General features: G+C 31.0%; 1 protein-coding gene across 1 annotated transcript in view; it reads right to left on the reverse strand.

Moving 5' to 3' along the window:
- Nucleotides 1-996: 996 nt before the first annotated feature.
- LOC107441252 (uncharacterized) overlaps nucleotides 997-24,373 on the reverse strand; it is a 181,461-nt gene continuing 158,084 nt past the window's right edge. The window contains exons 5-8 of the mRNA XM_071179990.2: nucleotides 18,362-18,478; nucleotides 8,286-8,510; nucleotides 4,593-4,817; nucleotides 997-2,505 (exon numbers count right to left, since the gene is read on the reverse strand). Of these exons, the coding sequence (XP_071036091.2) occupies nucleotides 2,470-2,505; nucleotides 4,593-4,817; nucleotides 8,286-8,510; nucleotides 18,362-18,478 (603 nt within the window). The 3' untranslated portion in view covers nucleotides 997-2,469. The remainder of the gene's footprint in view (nucleotides 2,506-4,592; nucleotides 4,818-8,285; nucleotides 8,511-18,361; nucleotides 18,479-24,373) is intronic.

A 24,373-nucleotide genomic window follows, 5' to 3' on the forward strand; every position in this document is an offset into this window, starting at 1 on the left:
TTTAAGATGAAATATACAGTTTAATGCAAATTAATAAAATGATTTTTAAGTCATTTGAAAAATTGATGATTATAAATAATTTCATCCTTTGTATATGAATATTTGAAATCAATCATACTTATTAAGATGATATTAATAAATTACTATGTACACAGTAAGCAGCTGTTTCAATTTCATCTAAGCAATTTTTACAAAGATTTACAAATATATATGTATATACAGCTGACAAACGATAATGTGACTTGAAAAAAAAATGCAAAATAAAAAGTCTTTAAGAAATAAATGGGTCACAGCACAGCCTGCGTTTTTAAGATCTTGTTTTTGGTCATAATATTGAATCGTTCTAGAACTGTATTTCAAACACTATCTCCAAAAATAAAATGTTTTGCAGGATCTTTTGAATCAGTTCATGGATCAAATAGTCACGTTTCTATATCATAATAATCTGCACTGAGAAAAAAAGTATGGTAAAATTTACCGAATTTACGTGTTTCTGGCTCTATGGGTGCATGAAACACTAGGCAATTCTTACCGAAGCGCTTTGTTAATGATTTTAGTAAGATCTGCAACAAAACAAAGTTTTATTATTTGTGATAAAAGTTATTTAAATATGGTAAAATTTTGTAATTTTTTCATGATGTTTTACAGCATGGTATAAAAGCAATTTATTCAGTTAAATTTTGTTTTTAAGTTTTATATTTTTTATTAAATATGAGGTAATAAGAACTATAATTTCGATAACTGGAATTTCTGATAAACCGCTACCATATAAGCAGAGGAAATATTACCAAATAAACGGTTTAAATAATGTATATTTTGGTTTTATTACCAAAATTATTTTTTTTAACCAGAAATGTCATTACCATAGAGTGCGCAAATTTTGCCAGATTTTTTTTCTGAGTGGGATCCTATTCAGATCTTTTAGCTTACAGACATTGTATTTAAATAATATAATATATTTTATTTAATAAAAACAGTAGAGTAAAAAAAAATATATTTATTTTCCTTTTTTTTAAAAAATCATATTGCTTAGATTCAAAAATTGACTAGATGTAGTTAAAAAAGACCCATGTCATGGGTTTTTATGCATGACTATGAATCGTGCGATTATACCTAGATACACGAGGGTATTAAATAAAGTATTGGCAACGTAGCCCAGAAATTCCAGAACATCGGGTATGCGCCAACGTTATCGGATCAGTGAGGTAGTGCATTGTCGGCGAGTACATCAACAGAAATGGTAATTGGGTTCTTGCAATTCGAAAAGAAGTAAAGGGAGTAAATCAGCTATGTGATTTAAATCATGTTTATTTGGATACATGAAAGTGATGTTACACGTGAGTGTCAAACTTGATGTGCTTCTGAATTCGACAAATGCCACGATTTACCTACGATGATGTCACTTTTAAGTAACCAATTGCTGGGTGAAGATAAAATGGACATCTTCGTTTCTATTGTCCTAAATCATGTTTAGAACATGATCAATTGTCTTCGAATGAAATTAAGGTTACCCTTGGCAAAAATGTATTACAATCTGATGCATATTATATTATATTACCGTCGTTGAACAGACGTCCCAATTTTTAGAGTTTATGGCTACTAATGTTCAACTCTGTAGTCTTGAAATTTTGACTGGCGAGTATGTGTAATTGCTTAAGACAGTTGCATGATGGGTCAAAGCATTTACTATTGGTCAGACTGAGACTGTAGATTTGCATCGCACAGGCTGGCCATTCATTTTTCTACATACTCATCAGACTTGAGTCCACGATTGAGTTTTTGTTATACTGAAAAAACGCCTTTCAGATTTTGTAGGGTGTTCCGTTGGCAAATCACAATTTTCCAATGGTAACCTACGGCTTCCTGATGTCTGACAAAAGGTACAAAAAAACAGTAGATAGGTATAGATGATAATAACGAAAAAAAATGCAATGTAGTTTGGCTCATATGTTCATTAATATTATCCAGGCATGTTGCTATTACTTCATTTACAATCCTCGTATAAGAATACTTGCCAAGTATTAAAGCATTTTAAAATAATAGCTAAAATGTCTTAAGCGCATACAATATTATTCTCTTTTGAATAGATATGATAGCTAATAGCCTTTCATAAAATTAAAACAGTATTTAGTATCTCATAACACAGATCTAAATATGTTTTTCATCATATTACATTATGTTATTTGCTTGCGCGCAATGAAAGCACGCATGCGCAGAGTTATAGTTTTAATATGATTAATAATACCTTTGAAATAATATTCCAAAGAATTGTACTGCACGTGATGAGACAAGCACAGCTTGCCTCAGTATAGTTTCAACTTATAAATAGAGATATGGGAAAGTAATGGTCACATGTTCGGAGTTTGACTAGTTGAAATAGGTTCTAATGATATACTGTACAAAAATGTACCACTGTCTCCTTTATGGACGAATAATTAGATAAATAATAATTTCTTTCTCTTGGTTCCATTAATTGAAATCAGATTTGCGCCTGCCAAAACGTTCCTGAAAGAAATAGAAGACATTAAAAACAAAATTTTATTTTGTCACAAACATTTAAAAACATGAGCTATATATTTGAAAATGTTTGTTAAGTATAATTGTAAAAAAGAAATCGAACTGAAAATATTAGTATATAATTAATATGTAATCATACAAATGTACTCCGGGGCAGAATGTCGAAAATACGGCGACATTGTGGCAGAGCGTTACAGAGTTCTTACAGAAAGATTTTTCTCTTGGGAAGTAAATAATTTTGGTTTTTTACTTCAAATGGACTTGAAGTAAAACTGAAGTTTGGTTTTTTACTTCTTTGATTGGTTACGTCAAATTGGAATAGCGCATTTATTTAAATAATCACATTTTGACGCTCTCAATTTACGCTGATAGTATCGGAAATCCATGTAGTGTTTCGATTGTATTTTCGGCAGGTATTGATATTGATTTTCACGTGGTTTTTAAATATCCCGATATATTTCAAACGATATTATTTATTACAACAATCAAATCTTGAAACGAAACACACCTTTTAGTAACCCCTTTTTTAAGGAGTCCGATTCCCGTGATTTCGTCGTCGAGCTGTTTTCTCGGTATAATTACTGCTACGGGTTTCATGATTTTTAACCACTTTTTTTAAAATGATGATGATTCACAAAATGCGATGAAGGAAATAATTAGTGCTTCTCCCCCTCCCTAACAAAATGCGAAAATATCGCCCATAATATTAAAATAAAAAAAATATTACATAGTCAATTAAGAATTTTTTTTTTGTTTTGTAAAAATATTCTGTTGCACAGCGTTTTTGTTATTTTAAATTAGTAATATGCATTTTTGTTGTTATTAAAAATATCTTGTTGAACGATATTAGTGCTAGAGAGTTCGGTCACAAATAGTCCGCAAAAATTCTGCAACAGGTCATATGCATATACACCGAAGTGCCATTACATTATGACCACCCTCCATGTATAACAATGTGCTCGCCCAGGAACAATGTTTTCAAGGGGCACATTAGGACCCATAATCCCCATAGAACAATCCCTGACGTCTGTAAGCTACTTGAACATAGTTGCAGACCAGGTTCACCCATTCATGGCAACAGTTTTTCCTGAGGGGGATGGTGTTTACCAACAGGATAATGCACCATGTCATAAAGGTCAAATCGTCATGGATTGGTTCGAGGAACATTCCAGTGAGTTTCAAGTCATGTCTTGGTCCCCAAATTCATCTGACCTTAATCCATTAGAGCATTTGTGGTCCTACTTGGAAAATCAAATTAATTGCAGGACCAGTTGGTGAGCGCTTGGTACCAGATACCTCAGACTACCTATCAGCACCTTGTGGAATCAATGCCATGGCAGGTGCTAGCAGTTTTGAGGGCCAAAGTTGGTCCTACATGTTATTAGCAGAGTGGTCATAACGCAATGGCTCTTCGGTGTATAGATTACTTGAAAATTTGACGAACAACTCAGAATAATGTACGAAAAAGATAAGCACAAATCAAGTGCAGAAAAGGAGATACAATAATTACGGTTCTTTAGGTAAGAATCTTCTTCAGTGTCTTAACACCAAAAGACAAGGTGTTAAGACACCGAGAAAGGTTCTTGTCTAGGAAACCGAAACAATAATTACATCTTTCTTTTTTTGTACTTGATTTGTGCTTTATTCACTTCGTTTTTTGACTTTAATCTACGTAGTACAAATTATACTCGTTGGGGATCACAAATATGTGCTTAAAAAAAAAAGAGAAACAAAAGCTTCTTCCAAATATTCGTTTGTGTTTAAAGCATTTCAAAGCTTAACTTATCATGAATGAAGGAGGTGATATTAAACACATTAAAATATGTTTGATTGCCTGTGCAAATTGAAAGGATGTGAAAGGAATCAAACTGGTTTTGATATTTTTAAACCTCACTTTTAAGGGATTCTTCCAGTTTTCTTTATCCCTCTTTTTGTTCGAATATTTATTCATGGCTCCTAATACGCATAATTTTTTAACTACTTTTTTGATTCCTGATATGGGTTCAAAAAATATATTAAGATCAGTGATTATGTAGGATTCGTATAAAATAATTTAAATAATTAACATTAAATACCTGTGCCACTTGAAGAAAGCTAGGCCTTTGTTGCGATGTAGGAGATTCTTGAACTTTAAGATTCGGAGTGGACACCACAAACCCATGATGTGATATAGTCGGAGTTGCAAGAGGGCGAGTTGTAGACGCAGATGACAGTACTGTATTCAGACTAGATCTTCTGCTGGTAGACGACGTGAGAGTCAATCGACGTGGTCGACGCAATTCACCATCCATATCTTCGTCCTAAAATATTAAGTAAAAATTTTTATCAAGGGAAAGAGATATTTTTGCAGTTATTTTATAAATTCTAATTGCATAAGAGCTACTCATCAGTTGTCTGCTGTTCCATAAATATGTTTTAACCCAAGAAATCTATTTTTCTTTATCTTAAATATAAAAAATTACAAATTTAGAAATGCAGAGTGCGCGAAAAAATGGTCGCTTAAAGTTTGTTCAAAAAGTTTTTAATAAAAAGCAAAATATGAAAAAAGTGAAATTAACATAAAGGGGTCTAAAAGTTGGTCAGCTCAGGGACTCAAATTTTGGGGGACAAAATGGGGAACGTGTTTATACCGAAAAAGTGTCTGATCTCGTCCCAAGTAGCTCCTAATATTAGCTAACATCAGAAAATCGGTAAAATCTAACGTTATCTTACACAACTTCTAATATTAGAAAGATTCAAGAGGTCGCTGTTTGCTCTGCATTATATAATATTAGATTCTATGCAAACTGATATTGTCTAGCGTTCACCGTAATATTACTTTGCATTAGTTTTAAAGCTATATAATATTAGATTTTGTATTTTCTGATATTTTCTTGCTTTGCTCTTTATTTTTGGAGTAAACAAGAGGAGGATTTGGATGGTAGTAAAATAATTCGGCAATATAATTTTACTTAATTTTCTGTATTGCTGTGAAGCAGTAAAACATAGAACAATAGTTTTATAATGTCATTCCATGTATTATTTACATAGCAATACTGTAAAATACTGTCTGCACTAATTAATTAACATTTTTGAGGTCACCTCTTTAAACCATTAAGATTGAGTGCTAGTGAGTGAAGATTCGATCATTGAATCAAAAGTTATTCAGAATGGTCTGGTTTTTTCAGACCCTGTTCATCAATGTTTTTAAAGTTTTTTTCCTTAAAAAAGTTTCAAATATGTGGATTGAAGTTTTAACATGTTTATATATATATATATATATATATATATATATATATATATATATATATATATATATATATATATTAAAAGAGAATATTAAAACTATCAGTTCAGAATTTTTCTCATCTTGTTCCGGTTTAACTTATATGGTTTTAAAAATCGAAATTGTAGTGCTTAAATAGGAAAATAAAATTATTAAGTTGATTGACAGAAGTAGTATTCATATTTTGAAGAAATGATAAACTATAGCAATTGTGGTCGGAATAATTTTTATTCAAATTTTTTTTAAATATATTTACCATTTTATTATTTGAAAGAAAAGAAATAGACGAAATGAGACAATTCGGTTTTCGCGGGTCATATGGTCCATTTTTGTGACCATAAAAACTTAATATAATTTTACAAAAATAAATAAAAGAGACAACACATAGAACTTCCACCTTCTTCCTCGTTCTGCACCATTTATAGTTTCAGTATTAAAATTTTCAAAAATTAATAATTTTAATTCAGGAAAAATATTTGTTAAAAGTAACCAAATTCTGAAATTGTTAATTGGCCCAACAAAACCCTATATAATTTTGATAAAAAAACTACATTAAGTACTATTAACACATTCATACAATAGATTACGTTTAACAAATTATCCAATTCTTAAAAATATATTTTTATTACAGTTTTTATTAATGAGCATAATAAAATCATATGGTTTTTTTTATGAAACTTTTGCATTTGAAGTATTTTTTCGTTCCTTCAATTAATTAAAATGTAAGTTGATGTTGATTTTTTGTATTAGAATATAAATTATCAATATTTATATGAAATTGTTTATTAAATTATATACAACGTTTTTATAAAATTAAATGCGACATTTAATTTATGAATGAAAACAAAGTTATTGAAAACTCCTAAAAATTCTAAGTTTTGATTTATAGTTTTAAAAATTAAAACGCTACGTTAATTTCATAAATATAAAATAAGAACAAACTTTATGCGTTAAAAATAAATTTATGCTCAAACAATGAACTGTAAAATCATAAACTAATGTACTCTATAAATAAATTTGGTATATAAACTATAAAACATAAAACAATTCTGACAGTGCGTAAACAGACAATTATAAATGTATTGCGTAATTTATAAAATATCTGCTTACCTCCCAAGAAATAGATTTATTTAATGAGTTCTTGTAATTAAAAGATAAACTTTATTAAATGGCTGGGAATAGCTAATTTAAACTATGGTGGAAGAAATGTGAGAGCTTTGTAAGAGAAGATTTAGAATTTCAGAGAAAGTCTCTTGGCAAAATTACCATAAAATAGAAAATATCAACAAAAGTCTCCCCCTACTTAATTCCTTAAAAGGTCAATACATCTGTTTTCCTAGAAATTCTAGATAATTGCCTGTTTGAGGCAATTTTTGAATAGATAGCCAACAAAGAGATTTTTGTCATTATCGTTTTAATCATGGGGTAATTACTCTAATAGAAAGTTCTAAGCTTAATAAAAAAATGTTTGCCGCAATGATATAAGTCTCAAATTTCTGACACATTTTTCTCATAAGATAAAGAAAAAAAATAAAAAGGTTTCATTTCGAAAATTTGTGATCTCGGGGAAATTAGGCTAATGAACAGTTATACCATGCGTTTTACCAAGACAGAAGTTTCAAATTTGGACCATTGAGATACTTTATAATATAAATAAAGAAACTAAAAATTTTCATTTTGATATTTTGTGATTATCTCGGTAATTATGAGGTTAATTAGCTTAGTTGATAGTAGATCTAAGTGACTAGTTTTTTACCAAAATTGAAGACTCAAATTTAGATCACACATTCCTTACAAGACAAATAGGAAAAAAAATTTTGATTTCCATATTTTTCAATAAACAGGATATTTTGTAACAATCGGAGCAATAAGGGGTAAATAGCCTAATTGACAGTAATGCTTAAACGAGCTTTTTCCAAAAGAGAAGCCTCAAATTCAGATCATGAAGAGAAAAAATGAATTTGAGCGAGAAAAAAACTATAACAGTTTAATTTAGATAGTAATTATCGGTATACATAAGGGGTAATTACTCAGAGTTGACAGCATTGTAAAATTACACCTATCATGTTAATTAGCTAAGCTATATAACACGTTCGTTCCAGGGAATTACCACCGCGTGTTTGGCGCAGAGTTATCGATTTTGGCTCTCGTGCAATTACACCACGAATAGGTGAATTCAGGCAGTTGGAAGACTATGTGGAGCAGCAAAACGGTGATTATGTTTGGGAGGGCTAACAGCTCACTACAGATAAGTCCGGGAAAGATTTCTAAGATACTAATGCCGATAATTTAGAGCAATATTGCCGAAGGCAGCAGGAAAGAGTAAGGAGTCACGAAGCAGTGAGTTCGTGCAACGGAAGGATAATAAGAAATCGCAAAGCGGTGAGTTCGTGCACGGGAAGGACGACCTGGAAACGCTAAGCGGTGAGTTCGTTTAGACGAACCAGTTAGTCTCTGAAGGAGGCTAGTATCTATCTATCCATATTTATATCTGTATATTTACTTGTCCATCCACGAAAGTACCATCGGCCAGAGATTTTCTTCTTCTCAGTTCCCTCATGAGTTCTGAAAATTCCTCCCTCAATTCATCCAATCTTTGCAACATTTTAACTTCAGGACAATTGCTGTCGTCAGCAGGAATGTCAAAATCTCGATCACCAATAGCTGCACTCAGTTGCTGAGTAACTTCATGGATTTCTTCTTGAACGGAATGTAATTTCTGTTGCAGCTAAAATTAAAAGAGCAATTATTTATTTACAATATTTCAAAGATGTTTTATTTTAAAAATAAAATACTCTCAACATAAAGAAAAACATCTCATTCTCATTTCAAAAACACGTCTGTGCCTACAATGTGGTACTTTCTGTATTGTAAATTTCAGCAGTTTGGGGGTATTTTCTTGAAAACTATTTCAACTTAAATTTCAAATGATATGCTTCTGAGCTTTGCTTAAAGACCTTGTTTCTTTTATGTTAAAAAAAATAAATAATCGTGAAAGAAAATTTAAGAACATGGAAAACGTTCTTAAATTTTCTTTCTGTTTCTTTCTTTAAATTTTCTTAAATGTTTTGTGGTTGCGCTAGTTTCATGCAGTTTGGTGGCATATTGGATTCGAGTATAGAGATATTGTAGCTTGTAATCCAGCAAGTTCTAGAGATTTAAGAAATATTTAATTAATTAGTTTAATGCAGAGAGAATGATGGAAGGGAATTCTTTATTTGTTTGTAATATATGAGACAAAGTTTGATTGCTGAAACTAAATTAAAATTTAATCAATAATTTTTATAATTTTGTTTTTGCTTTCCGATAGATTTGATTTGTGCGTTAAAGAAAAAATGACAGCATGATATCTTATCACTATCGTATTTGATATACTTTTGATAAGGTTGTAAGACCCCACAGAAACCATTAAAGAAAAGAATGGATTGCTTTTGGAATGTTCAGAGACAATTAGCATTTATCCTGAGGTAGATAAATACAAAATTATAAAACTTGTTAACTCAAATATAACATCAAACAAAAAATGTATCAATTTAATAGTTACTAAAATTTTTTACATAATTCAAAATGTTTTGATTTATATAACATTTAAATTTGGCATACTCTTATGTGTCTAACCCTTAAAATTAAAAAAAAAAAAACATTAGTGTCCGAGGTTCATTCAACTTAAAAAAAGCTTGTTATTGTGAAGAAAAATGTAGTGAATGCGCATTGTCTATATAGAGCTTCAAGTTGATGTCTGCTACTTTAATTTACTGGACATTAACTGAATGCGGACTGTCAAGAGGGAATCGCCATTTAACCCCTTAACGATCGGTTAATTTTCTATAAAACTGTTACAAAAGTGCATTTTTTTATCAAATAACAAATACGCGTATTTGATTAGTTCTGACATCTAGTTTATAATAAAGTAACTATCTACAATTACCTTAAAAATATATGCCATCTGGTGTGAAAAATGAGAAATAAAATTTTTTCCGGGCAAGAGAAATGAATTATTTTTATTTTTATTGGTGCGTAACTACTGAACACTCCAGTCCGGAAATATGACGAGAGCGAGAAATAAATGGCGAAACCTCACCCCGTGATTTTCACGGGAGCGAGGAGGAAGGGGTTAAACTTGATACCCACTATAATACTTTTTTCACAGATGCTCTTACTATAACAGTTTACGGAAAAACAATATTTACGGAAAAACATACCAAACCAATATGGTGTTAAATTGTGTTTGATGTCTTACATAAATCAAAACAAACTTTTCTATTTCTGTGATATTATTTCCGTTATTGTGTGCCAACGTATACAGCACGCTGTTAGCGATTTTGTGATTGACATATGAGGTGTGGGGCAAATCTTTCCAGCCCCCTCAAGTGGTTAAATAAATACTCATACCTATTGACATTGAGAAACAAAGTACGGTAAAAATTACCAGATTATGGTAAAATTTATTGTGTTCTTCGATTTTAGGAAAATAGAAGCTCTGTAAATTTTACCGAAGCTCTTCAGTAATGATTATGGTAAAATTAACGATTAAAAATGGTTTTTTAAAATGTGATAAATTTGGTAACGGTGGTAAAATTTGGTAATTTTATTATGATAATTTAGACCATGGCATAAAAAACATTTATAACGTTAAATGTATTTTTCAGTTTGGTATTTCTTACTAAATGTGTTGTAATAAGAGCAGTAATTTTGAAGACCAAAATTTCTAGTAAACCATTTATCACATGAACGGAGAAATTAACAAATGAATTGTTAAAATACCACATATTTTGGTTTTGTTAACCAGAATTATATATATACTACCAGAAATGTCATTACCACACAGTTCGGTAATTTTACTCGGATTATTTAATTCTGTGCACCATTTTAAAAATTAACTATAATAAAAAAATTAAAATATAAAATATTGCTTAATAGAGCAGTGAAGATGAAAAATACCGACTTTCAATTTAAAATGCTTCAATTTCCTAACAGATCTGGTGAAATCATGAATTAAAAACAAGCACAAAAACCGATTATACAGCTGTTTAGGAAAAAATAAAAAAAAATTTGGTACAAATTTTCCCAGGAGAACCTTATGATGAAATCCCCAAGCATTGTGATTAAATCGAATACTATCCTTTTCCAGTTTTTTACTCCCGTTTAACGACATCCCATTTTTTTGAGAAAATAACAACGCCTTTTATTCTGCTCGGGGCTTTTTAATCCTGGAAAAGCAATTTATTATTTTTTTATTTCCATGTGAATTTTCATTTTTTATCGCTATTTTGCATGGGACGCTTTCGACAATTTAAGAAGCATTTGAGCTATTTTATCGATCAACAAAAGCGATAGCTTCATCTGGAGAATTAATTCAAACTAGAATTTTTTTTCCGATGATGCATGAGGCTTTTTCGAGAATTAAAATTACCTTCTGTAAATGCATTTAATTAAATTTAGTGTGTTTTTAATATTGATTAATGTAATTTATTATTTACTAAAAAGTTGAATAATTAATGTGTTGAATTCCAACGTTAATTTATAATAGGTTACCTGCAGGGCCAAAATGAATTTAAAATTTATAATTAATATATTTCATTGAAATGTAAGTATAAAAGATTTATTATTATGCACATTCATTTATTAGTTATTTTTTATAAATAAATGTTCATTATTTTTCTATAAAATTCTAAGAAAATGAATGATTGCTGTGATATTTTAATTATAATTTAGCAATTTAAGAAATGAACGAACTCATAATATAAGAAATGAAAAAAATAATAATTGTGAGCACTTTTTGTAACATATTTATGTCAAAAGAATTTTTTTATACAATTTCAAGAGACTGGCTGAAGATCTTGATATTTTTAATGTGCCTTGGAATGCTTTTAAAAAATTATGTCTAAATGTTTTATTGTTGCAACGCTTTTTTTTCCTCATAGTACAGTGCGCAAATACACATAGTACAGTACTGACCATCCTGAATAACTTTTGATTTAATGATTGAATCGTCTCGTTCTAGGACCCAATATTAATGGTCCAAAGGGGTGACTTCAAAAATGCTAATTTATTAAATTAGTACAGACGATATTTTCAGTTACTAAATCCGACATAAAAACGTATTTTCTTTGAATAATCAGGCATTTTTTTTAGACGGATTCAGATTTCTAATCCGAAATGTATAGGAGATAGACTAAATTTGGAAATACGGTCTCGATAGTTCGATTAAGATAGGGGTCCAAAATTTTTACCCCTTAAAGTTAATTTTAGTTTTTGCGTATCTCGCCATATCTCGAAAAATGTTTAGGCGAATTTAAAAATTTTGCACAAAATTTTAAAATTCGTTTATCCAAGGATAATTCCACGCAAGACATGGCAAATTACAAAATTTGAGCAAAATCGACCGAATATATCCTGAGAATTCGGATTTTCAAAAAGTCAAATTTTCGTGTTCTTGAACGATCATTAAGTCAAATGTTATTCAGGGAGATCCGTTTTTTTGCGCACTGAACACCACTATAATTGGAGTTTTCTTTTTAAATCTGTAAAGTGTGCTTCGTGGTTAAAATAAGTTAATTAGTTAACTGTGATACTTATTATGCTGAATCCATTGAAATGAAGTAAAATGCTAACAATTTAATAGAGCTAATTATCTGTACGCTGCCGAATTTTTTTCTTCGCTAAATAATTTCCGAATAATGTTTAATTAAAACCTACCTTCTAATGGAACTAAAATGTTTTTCATGTGTATTTAAAATGCTTTTAGCAAAGGTCACAATTCATAACAATATAGTTTTCAATTTAATTATGTTTTTCCAATAATTGGGCAGCAGATGATAAAAATAAACTTAACAAAGGATATTTTCAAACTAAGGACAACATTATTTTTTTTTCCAGTTATTTTTATGATGATGTTTTAACGACGCAAACAGTAAATAAAACGTCCCTTCAATTTCCAAAAAAAATTTCTTTTATTTAATGACCTATTTGATAATAGAAAATGATATCATTGCTATATAATGTCTATTACCACAAATGAGTTCTTTTGCAACTATGGATAATGGAAATGATGCAAGCCTGGTTTCAGGTTGACGTAGCGTTTTTCTTGTTAACAAAAGGTTTAGAAAAATTATTTGATTGTTATTAATTACGAAACAGAGAGTTTTGGAGCTCTTTAAGGATTTTCTTACTTATGAAATTTATGAGAAAATGATATTCTAAGGGGAAAAAATACAATCAAACTACTAGAATATGTAAAAATTTACTGTGCTCTTAAGAGGAAGCTAAAAAACGTGGCAATATTTTTTTTGTCGAAGAGCTTTGGTAGTGATTTTGGTAAAATTAACAATACAATATGATTTTATAATATGTGATGAAATTCGGCAAATGTGGAAAAATTTGATAATTTTAAAATGATACCCTAGAGCATGGCATAAAAATTATTTATTCGTCTAAATTTTCTTTTGATTTTTGTATTTTTTATGAAATATGCGGTAATAAGAACTATAATTTTGAAAACCAGAATTTCTGGTAAACCGTTACCGTACGAATGAAATGGTTTAAATACCGTATATTTTGGTTTCATTAACCAGAATTATATTTCTTTTAACCAGAAATGTTATCACTATATAGTACTGTAATTTTACTGGAGTTTTTTTCTCCATGTAGAATAATTGTTATTTTAATATCTTAAAATTAGAATAAAATTTTTTTCTCTCAAATGAACAGTTTTCTTGTATCCTTATGACATTAATTAAATAAATTGAAACACACATACTTTAAATTACAGATTTTTTTGAGAAAACGGTTTTTCATTTGGAGAAATTCACATGTAGTAGTTTTAAGTTATTATTTTTTATTTTAGAGTTCATTATTAACAAAGCAAAGCTTATAAACATTAACAAAACTTATTTCACGGTCATAGGGAATAAGTATAGTAAAAGACCAAAAAAAAAAAAAAAACTAAAGAAACCAATAACTAAAACAAGTCTAAATAAATAAAGCCGAATGTTTGTATATATAAGTGCATGTATCGTATAAAAATCCTCAATTTTTGACCTACCCAAACCAAAGTGGAAGCCACGGTCATGCCACTAATTATATCATGGCGGTGATCAGTTCAATTTAGTGGTTAGTAGAGGTAGCATATTAAGCAGATTTTGGAAGTTTCATTTACATCTTAATTTGGATACGCTGTAGGGATATTTATGCCAGAAAAATGAATAAAATCATTTAGGAAAAATTGATTTATTAAGTAAATATTAAATGGAATATGATCCCATTCAAAAATTATAAAAATAAACAAAGGGATCAAGAAAGGGTCCTTCAAACGGATCAAGAAAATTATTCTCTTCACATCTAAAATATTATATAAAAGATATTTATTATTCGGTTGGAACTGAGAGATCTAAACCCCCCCCCCAATCCACTCGCCTATAATTAGAAATTCACAGTAAGTGAATTGTTCCCAACGGACTTTAGAAGCATGGGAAGAGATTCAAGGTTGGCGATTTATCGAAAGATAACATAGCCAAATATAAAGACAACCCCTATAATCAATATTAAACTTGAAAATAATTTGGCGAAAGCGAATCGCCATAAAGACTGCGAGAATTAGCATAACTGAAACAGTTTTGTGGTAAAAAATAAAGAATTATAAATAGATTTTTGTTTTTGATTTAGTCACGTCAGAGAATTAATGAATCTTACATTAGTATTGAAAAATTAGTCTCTGCATTAATTGTTAAGAAAAGAATAAAATATTTTATATTATATTTTTATAAAATGCTATAAAAATTAAATAATTGGTTTAATTTAATTAAAATTATGTTAAGAATGATTAAAAAAAAGGTTTAAGAAATTAAAGAAATTTTAAAAGCTAGGAAATATGTAATGCCTATTGTGGCATCACAGTCTACTTTGAAACTCCTTATGACAACTGGCTTAAAAGATACATTTTAATGAAATAGTAGTTCACTCATATTATAAAATATTTATCAACCATAGGATTTGATAAATATTTTAGAATGCGAGTGAATTGCTAGCTTGTCGCTCTAATGAATCAAAAAATTGTTCCATCGCTCTTTTTTATGAATTATTTATCTTCGGTTTTCATGTTAAGTTATCAAGGTTGTAGTATAACAAATGTTTATGATAAAACAGCATGTTTATGATATTGCTATTTACGCTTTTAAAGCATATCTCTACAAACTTAGAAAATGGAAGTTCAGCAATAACTCATGAAATAAAATTGAAGTCATAATGAATGAAATATTAAGCCATGGGAAAATTGTATTGGAAAATTCTGATCATCTAAGGTAAAATGATACGATATGTATATTTTTGGAGAGCGGAATTTCTCACTTGTGTTACGGTAAACCTAATAGTATTAATCCTTACGGAATATACAACAAATAACAAATAAATAAAAAATGATAAATAGGCATGCCTGGAAATGTCATACGCACCTAGGGACGCTTCCCTATTACGAACTCTTTTCTTCTTCTTTTTTTTTGCGTTATTCTGAACATCTCAAAATAAGAAAAGCGACCCTAGTTGCGTTACGACATTTCCGGGCAATTTAAATTCTGATGATGTACCCTAGAAGTTTGTCGCATCATTTATGTGACACTCCGTCATATATAGCATTTTTAAACTTATTTCAGCAAAAGATAGGCTGAAAACGTCATTTAAAAAAAATTGTAGCTTTAAGATTAAAACTAATTAGGAATTTTAAATCTCTCCACGATTTATCTAAGGTTCAAATATTGTATAAATACAACAAAAATTTGTCTCCCAATGTTATTATTCATGGTCTTATTTATCCAAATTTCATTTTAAAGATCATTTAGACATGCGTAACTCATTGTTAAACAAAATAAACAGTATATTTCATTCTCAACTAAATTTCGTTATTTATAAAAATATATTTATTCGGAAGGTAATTAAAATAAAGTAGGACAAGGATTATTCTTCCCTATTAATATTCTGAAAAATATATCAATATGCATTTTTGTTTAACTTTTAGAAATCGCTTTTTAATTCGAAACATTAAGTCGGTCGAAAAATTATTACAGTTAAAAAAATTTTGTTTAAGATTTTGTTCACTCTGATACGAGTTCTGGTGATAAAGTAATGATTTTCAAGTTAGAGAGACCATTAAAGATTTTCTGTAAGGATAATACTTCAGGTCATTAATGACATACGTAAATATACCATTCATTCAATTTCTTAAAAATTTCCTTTAGTGATTTATTTGATAATAAGAAATGATATTTCGCTTTAAAACGTTCATTTTAGTAAATGAGTTCTTTTGTGAATCTTCATCTCAGGAAGGATAATTAAAATGGTCTGAGGATTCATAGATTATTTTTTCCTATCAAGAGGATTTAAGAAATATTTTGTTCGTCATTATTACAAGAGACTGACAAAGATCTTTAAAGCTCTGTGAAGTCTTCCATAAGTAATAATTTTTCTTCTTCCCAGTTCCTTCAAGTTTTAATGAGAGTAAGAACTATAAATAGATGCGGATTTCACTCATTTTAAACTGGAACTACTTATCATAGATTATGTTTTTATGAAAAGACTAAAGGAAAATCTTTGGAAAAGTGCTCTTTATTGAAAAGATTTATCAAAACAATCATTTCTTGTTTTTTTTAAAAATCATTTTAGATATTTTCTTCAAGTACTTAGTTTAGTATAACAGTTTGATTCGTTATTGATCAAAGCTTAATATTCATTTGTTAACATGAAAGGAAGAATATATAAAATATTCTGTAAAAGAAGCAAAAAGTGGTAATAAATCTAATAGATATAATATAGCTATAATATAGAAGATAGCTATAATATAGAATAATAGCTAATAATAAAAGAAGTGGAATACAGAATGAAAAAGAATACAGTTTACTGAAATTTCCAATTCAAGGAAAACTCATCTGTGAATACCCTATATAATAGTGATGCTGTAAATTTTCATATAATATTTATAGGTATGAATTTGAGATATTGCATAATGAGATATTGCAATAGTATGAAGCACCATAATTTGTATTTAATTTTTTTTTGCACATTCAACTATCGAAAACTTACACTTCGAATGTACTGATGTTCTTGCGGTGGTAAGAAACAATATACTCGGTCCGAATATAAAGAGTTGGTGCAACGAAATTACCAACTCATAACCGTCCTAATAGGTCATTAAACCTCCAGCGATTTTCCATGTATTTCATACGGAGAACCACTAGACTGTGTTCCGACTATTCCATTGCACTGAATCTGTGCACCTGTGCTGTTTAATGAACAAAGCAGATGAAACCTAAACATAATTAGCATAGTGTTGTTGTCTTATGCTACTTGTCAATACTGAAAAGCCTATTTTAAGGCAGAGGGGTTCACTTCTTGTTTTCCAGTGGCGCAATCTATGGCGAAGAATTCGACTACTACCACACGCATACGTCACAGCCCGTTTTACACGGAGGCCATATTCACACACTATCCATCCGCTCTCAGATGGTATTTTGATCAGAACCAGAGCACGATTAATCTAATGGTATTCTATTTTATTTAATTACCATCGTTGAACAGCAGACTCAATTTTGAGTTTACGACTACTAATGTTCATCTCCGTAGTCTTGCAATTTTGATCCAATCCAGTAGACACGGAAACTCCTGGATCAGTAACCACAGAGGTATTATTTGTTATGGGAACATAGAGGACTTTGGGACTCGACAGATTTAATGTGCATCAGTTACCATTTACTACACGGGAAGTTTTCGGCCGGCGGAGATTGAACCCACGACCTCTTGGACATAGGCTCAGTGCCCTACTGTTCAGGCCCTTCCCAAAGGTATTGATTTGTCATGGGAACTTGAAGGATTTTGTGACCCTGACATATTTAGCGTGAACTAGTCACCAGTTTGAACAAGAAATGTCTTCGGCCGGTAGGGATTTAACTCACGAGCTTTTGGATAAGGGCCCTACGCCCTACCAACCAGGATTTCCCGGCCTAATTAGCATAGTGAAAAGCATGAAGGAATTCCAAAAGTGATTGGAAATAAAAATTAATAAAAAACAAGAAAAAAAGATCAAGAGAAAGAACAAGCTCGTTTCAAAATTATGTGTCATTTTTCAGGGAAATGCTTTCCTAATTATTTATCAGTATCTTGTCCAGTTCTCGGTATCAGTATCTGGTTCAGTAATTCGAATCTAATACAAAAATTGCATGTTCATCGCGCATTGTATCGACCTTTGACCTTCAAGAAACTCAGTCTGGTGATTTCCCATAAGGAAGATTCCGGGTACTGCTGGAGGCTCCAGTCATGTTTATTCCGTCGAAATTCGTCATGTTTATCATTTATTCGTTGGTTCGTAGAATTAACTCTTTAGGAATAGAATCAAGTTTATCGGTGCGTTTTACGCTTGCTGTTATTTAAAGAATATTCCATAAAATAATGAAATTCTGTTTGGATCGTAATTATAAAGTAATTATTGCAAAAAAACAATGAAACGTTGCAACTGTTATAAATCAAATAAAGATTATTTATTGCTTACAATTTTTTATTCTGACTTGAGCTAAATAAAGCAAATAACTTTCTTACTTCGACATCCGGGGGATTAATAATTTCAGCTAATCTCCTTTCGTCCGTAAAATGACTTCTTCTTCTATGTTCTCCAGGTATTCGCCGTCTTGCCAGCAAATGAGATAATCTAGATAACTAGAGTCAAACAATATATAATATTAAGTTTGTTGTAAGTTCTGTTTGGTAAATAATATGGTTAAGAACTTGTAAATAATCAAAACCAGTAAATAATAAGAACTTGTAAATAAAAAATTAAATTTATTTTATCTTAAATTTAAGGGCGACCTTTAACTTTCAAACAAAATGGAATTTACTTAATTAAATTTCATTTGGTTAAGAAGCACAATATGCAAAATTTCATTAGTTACAAGGCATTCAAACAAATTGAGTATACAATGAAAATAACTGTTTCATAATGTCAGTTGCTTTCTCCATCTCAATTTTCTCCATCGATACTATACTCCAGTGTTTCCCAAAGTGTGGTACGCGTACTCCCAGGGGTACGGGAACAGTTTAGCTAGGGTACGCGTTCTTATGTGAAATATCTTGCAACAAACGAAAATTTTAAAATTTTTTATTGAAAAACAAAGCTAGCCATGAAAATTTACGATTATGTATTTTTCTATTGGCTATTTTTTGCAGAGTTAACAGTTAATAATTAGTGGTGTCAACAGCCAGTAGTGATTTTTAACTTTTGGGGAATTTTTTTATAGTAAGAAATACATTCATTTTTTTATTAGTGGTACAAAGCGTTATGAAAAATTTAGAAAGGGTACACTAAAGTCATAAGTTTGGGAAAACACTGCACTCTGACGCAAGTTAAGAAAAGACCATTGCCCCTATGGAGAGTATCTGTTTGCACAAGCCAAATAGATGCCAAGTTCCCAGAGCTAACATATATCAATATCGCTAACTCTTTAAATGACGTTGCATAGCCTCCTTTTTGCTTTCTTATTTATAATAATTAGAGTTATTAACAGAAATAATCAATTAACAAGTAATAAGAGTCATATAAAATTATATTTTTAAAAATCGTAACAATCTACTTTTTTTCTGTTTGATTTAAGGAATTTTGCGAAAGAATAATAAATATTATTTCTTGCAAACGATTTTCTTCTACAACTTAAAAAAAGTTAAATTCTTTATCACGCATTTGATAGCTTAAGATCATGTAGCAAAAGACCCGCAATTTTTAGTGGGCCAATCAAATGCAATGCTCTTGCAGCGTCATATATCTTTTTCAAGAACCAATGTTTTCCTTATTTATCGAAATATTTCGTCAAGTCTAGGATTCTAGTAAGTCTACGAAACTATAACCGCTTTTTAATAATTCTATGATTATATCGTAAAAGATAAGACGAATTAAATTTGTGTTTGAAGTGTCTAACTTTTAAAATCTTTTATATTGTTTTGATAGCCTATTTGTATAATTTGATAACGAAATAAAACGGAACAGCAGTCGCGGGTAATTACTTAAATCCTATACCTCAATGGTCTTTTCTTAACTTGCAACGGAGTACAGATTTTTTTTCTTCTCGGTTGCCATGAAGCGAACTTATTTGATGAGAAATTACTAATGACCGCAAAACTAGCGGTTACCCCCAAGCAGCATTTTTTCTAAGTTAATGAGTTGTAAATTGTTAAAAAATATTTGCTGTAATGCAAAATTACATTGCTTTAAAATACACTCGATAACAAAAAAAAATCGACGCACCAAGAAGCAATCATCCGATTGCTTTGAAATTTCGTATGCATAAATGTTTTGAACAGATACGGCTGGAATGATGCCGACTGGGGACGTATAGTCTTTAGCGACGAATCCCGCTTCCAACTGTGTCCTGACGATCATCGAAGTCGTGTTTGGAGACGCACAGGGCAGAGGGGGGATCATGCCTTCACTGTTGCACGCCACATCGGCCCTCAACAAGGCATTATGGTCTGGGGTGCCATTTCCTTTGACAGCCGGACCCCTTTGGTCTTCATTAGAGGTACACTTACTGCACCGCGGTACGTCGACGACATCCTAAGACCTGTTTTGCTACCGTTCCTTTTGCAGTGCCTTGGACTGGTTTTTCAGCAGGTCAATGCCAGACCACATACGGCACGTGTTGCTATGAACTGTCTGAAAGCTTGTCAAACTCATCCTTGCCCTACGAGATCATCAGATCTCTCTCCCATTGAGCATGTCTGGGATATGATGGGAAGGAGATTGCATCTGGCACGGAATGTTGATGACTTCGTTCGACAATTGGATCGAATTTGGCAGTAAATACCCCAAGAGACCAACCGCGAGCTTTATCGGTCTATGCCACGCCGTGTGGCAGCTTGTATCCAGGCTAGAGGCAGGTCAACACCTTATTGAACTTGTTACTGTAACTCTGCAATAAATTATTCATTTGTTCTGAAATTTTAATCATTTACTATTCTGTACATTGTCTTCCTATCCAACAATCTTCGTTTCAATTGGACAACTCCTTCTTGGTGCATCGATTTTTTTGTTATAGAGTGTACATTACTTTGCGTTTCGGAAATTTTAAATTTTTAAAAAGTAATGTGAGGTAAAAGGGTCGTACTGGTACAACCAAAAAGGTTTAATTATTTGTTGAAACATTCCTTTATCATTTAAAAATTTTCAACACAGGTTTATTTTTAAAAATTAATCAACTTCGATTAATATTTCAATTAGCATATTTAAAAAAGTCCAAATAAATATTTAGTGATAATTCATTACCTCATTACAAAAATTTTTAATTAATAAAATCAGTTTCTTTAACTTAATAACTTTTAAACCTACACTTAACTCTTAAATATAGTCTTATGAAATTTGAAGAAAAAAAAGTTTAACTTCTTGTATAAATTTTACAAAACTTCAAGATAGTCATCCGAATAATTTATTTGTTTTAATACAAATCTACCTAGAGCAAATTGTTCAGATCATTAATTCCAGTCACAAATTGTCTTTAAATACACTATATAGACTGTTGTAGTATTGTTTTTTTTAATGAGTTCTTACATTTAGAAGTTTTACAAAAAAAAATATTCTAGCAAAGTCTAAAATGTTACTGATATTTTCTTCATTTAAGAAGAGAATAATGAGAATTTTGCAACTACTCAGTAAAGTAATATTTTTTTAAATCATTAAATATTTTATTAATCATGATATTTTAGCAATAATAATATTTTTTATAATATTTCAGTGTATTTTGATTTTGATATAAATACTCAAACTTTAAAATAATTTGTAATATTCTAATTCAGATTTTCGTGTTGAGTTCATTATTATTTAAATTTTTATAATTTATTACTCAAAATATATATAATGCTTTCAAAATTTAAAATCTTGTTTATTATTTGCGATTTTAATTAGTTCTTTGTAGATGGATAAAAATTTGAAGTTAATAATAAACAAAGCGCAGAAATTATTGACTTTACCGAAAGCCTGTTAGTATACATTAGTCTATCTGGAAACTCAAAGCCTTTTAGTAATTGTTACTTTATCAAGCAACCTAAAACCTTTCATTAATTATTACTCCATCAAGTAACCGACGCCCGGTGGCTGAGCGGTAGCGCTTCGCGCTGTCGTGCCACAGGTCCCTGGTTCGATCCTCGGGCCGGGCAGGGTTGACTCAGCCTTTCATCCCTTCAGTGGGTCGATAAATGAGTACCAAGCATGTTTGGGAACTAAACACTGGGGGTTCCGCGTTCGGCAGACCACCTGACCGGAACATCTGCTCCTGCACCCCAGAGCCCAAGGTCAAGAAAACTGAGATGGGCACAGTAGGCCTTGGCCCTCTATGGGCTGTCGCGCCACTGAGTTTAGTTTAGTTCCATCAAGTAACCTTGTTTTAAATGATCATATTATCGAAACAACGCAACTCACTGATTTTCTACGCTTACAATTGGTTAGATAAAACTCATAGAAATACCACTGACTTTACAAGAACGCTAACCAAATTAAATTAATTAAACTAGCTTTTAATCAAATATACTTTTATAATTTGAAGTACTAAGCAAACGAAATAAGAGGACATAAAGCACTCTCAAGCTACCAAGTGATGACAAAATTAAAACATCATGTTCTTTCCACATGTTCATTTTTCATTGAAGTTCTAAAAGTAAATATTTAGAGATGTTTATTTGCTTTAATTACGCTCCGTCAATATTTGGATAAAATTAACGAACAGATTCATTTATTTTAACCTTGTAAAATCGAGTCGACTTTCTGTGTTTCAAACCTCGAAATTTATTTTTAATTTAGCTATTCTGAAGAGATAAATTTTGCTATGCAGAGAGTATGGAAAGTTTCTTTAGTTTACTGTTTTTCAGAGATTAGTTTCTACTGTGCATTAAAACATTTCATATTTAAGACAGTTATAATATGATGTGGTACCATCTAGTTTAACTTTTTATTTTATGGTAAGGATTTCGTTTTTATGTAAAAGATAACGAAGAAAGATAACCAAAAACTCACGCAAAAGATAACCAAGAAACTCGCCAACGGTAAGTCTGACACCAAAAAGATAGTAACGCATGATTTTTCTACCACTGCATTGCAAGCGTATTGAAATGAATCATTTTAGTATTTCCAAAGCACTTGTAGCCATTAACACTAGCTGAACTAAAACTATGGCCAAGAAAAAGGCTGATACCAACGAGAGGGTAATGTGTATATGTTACGGTGAAACACCGCAATCTGGAAAATGTCGACATTCACGTAGTCACTTGGTGTATGTCCGAAATATTTGCTAAATACCCTTATTTCTGACTCTCACCGGTGAATGTCAACAATCACATATGCTTTGGTGAATGTCCGAAATATTTGTCATATCCAATTTTATATTAATTTATTCGTTAATATTATTATATTTATTTGATATATTTATATTTATTCTATATTTTAATACTTACTGACGATAGATTAGAAGAAACATCAGTGTTTGGAGTATCGGGCAAATATATACCAGGCAATGGCACTTGACCTTAAAAAAACATCAGTGTAGGGTATACCGGCAAATGTATACCGGGCAGTGGCACTTAACCTTAAAAAACATCAGTGTAGGGTATACTGGGCAAATGTATACCGGACAGTGTCACTTAACCTTAAGAAAACATCAGTGTAGGGTATACCGGGCAGTGACACTTAACCTTAAAAAAACATCAGTGTAGGGTTAAAATATCGAATAAATGTAATTATATCCACGAATAAATTCATATCAAATCGAATGTAATAAATATTTCGGACGTTCACCAAAGCATATCTGTGATTGTCGACATACACCGGTGAGGGTCCGAATGTACAAGAATGTAATGAAATATTCGATCTTTCACCGACGTATTTGGTGTTTGTCGACATTCACCGGTGCAAGTCAACAACCACCGATTTCGGTCCTTCGCCGTGACACATATATTCTCTAGTGTCATTTTTTAAAAAATATTTTTTCTTATAACCGTCGTTGAACAGCTATCCCAACGGCCATCGTTGAACATGTCGTTGAACAGCCATCATTTAGGGTTTACAGCTACTAATGTTCAACTCCGTAGTCTTTTAATTTTGAACCCAATACGAAAAAGAAACTCCTGGATCAACTATTGGGGGAAATTTTGCATTCGTGGCGGACTTTTTGATGGAACTAAACCTCATTTGCTTTACATGGAGAGAAAAACCACGAAAACCTTCCATGGTTAGTCTGACAGCAAGAAGACTCTAAACCCATGATCCGTCTACCACTGAGGATATTTTACGTCAACACTGTGGTCGGTGCGAACCGGATGCGGAAATCGCATCAATCAGCTATCGCTGGGATCGAACCCGGGTCACCTCATTGGTTGGTGAGAGCTCGGTCCCCTGAGCCCTCACGGCTCAACGGTCAGATTTGAAATAAAATTTACAAATGAATCTTCGTCTCCGGTGAGTAAGAAAAGGTTTTAATTTTCTGAAGTAATCGCGCCCTATTCTTACATTTGAGTCCAATCCAGAATTTTTTTTATTTAATTAACTCCAAAACAAATACAATCTCAGAAACATAAAAC

This window comes from Parasteatoda tepidariorum, chromosome 1 (genome assembly GCF_982258835.1).
Source record: "Parasteatoda tepidariorum strain Cologne lab strain chromosome 1, Ptep-v5.0, whole genome shotgun sequence".
Taxonomy (NCBI): domain Eukaryota; kingdom Metazoa; phylum Arthropoda; class Arachnida; order Araneae; family Theridiidae; genus Parasteatoda; species Parasteatoda tepidariorum.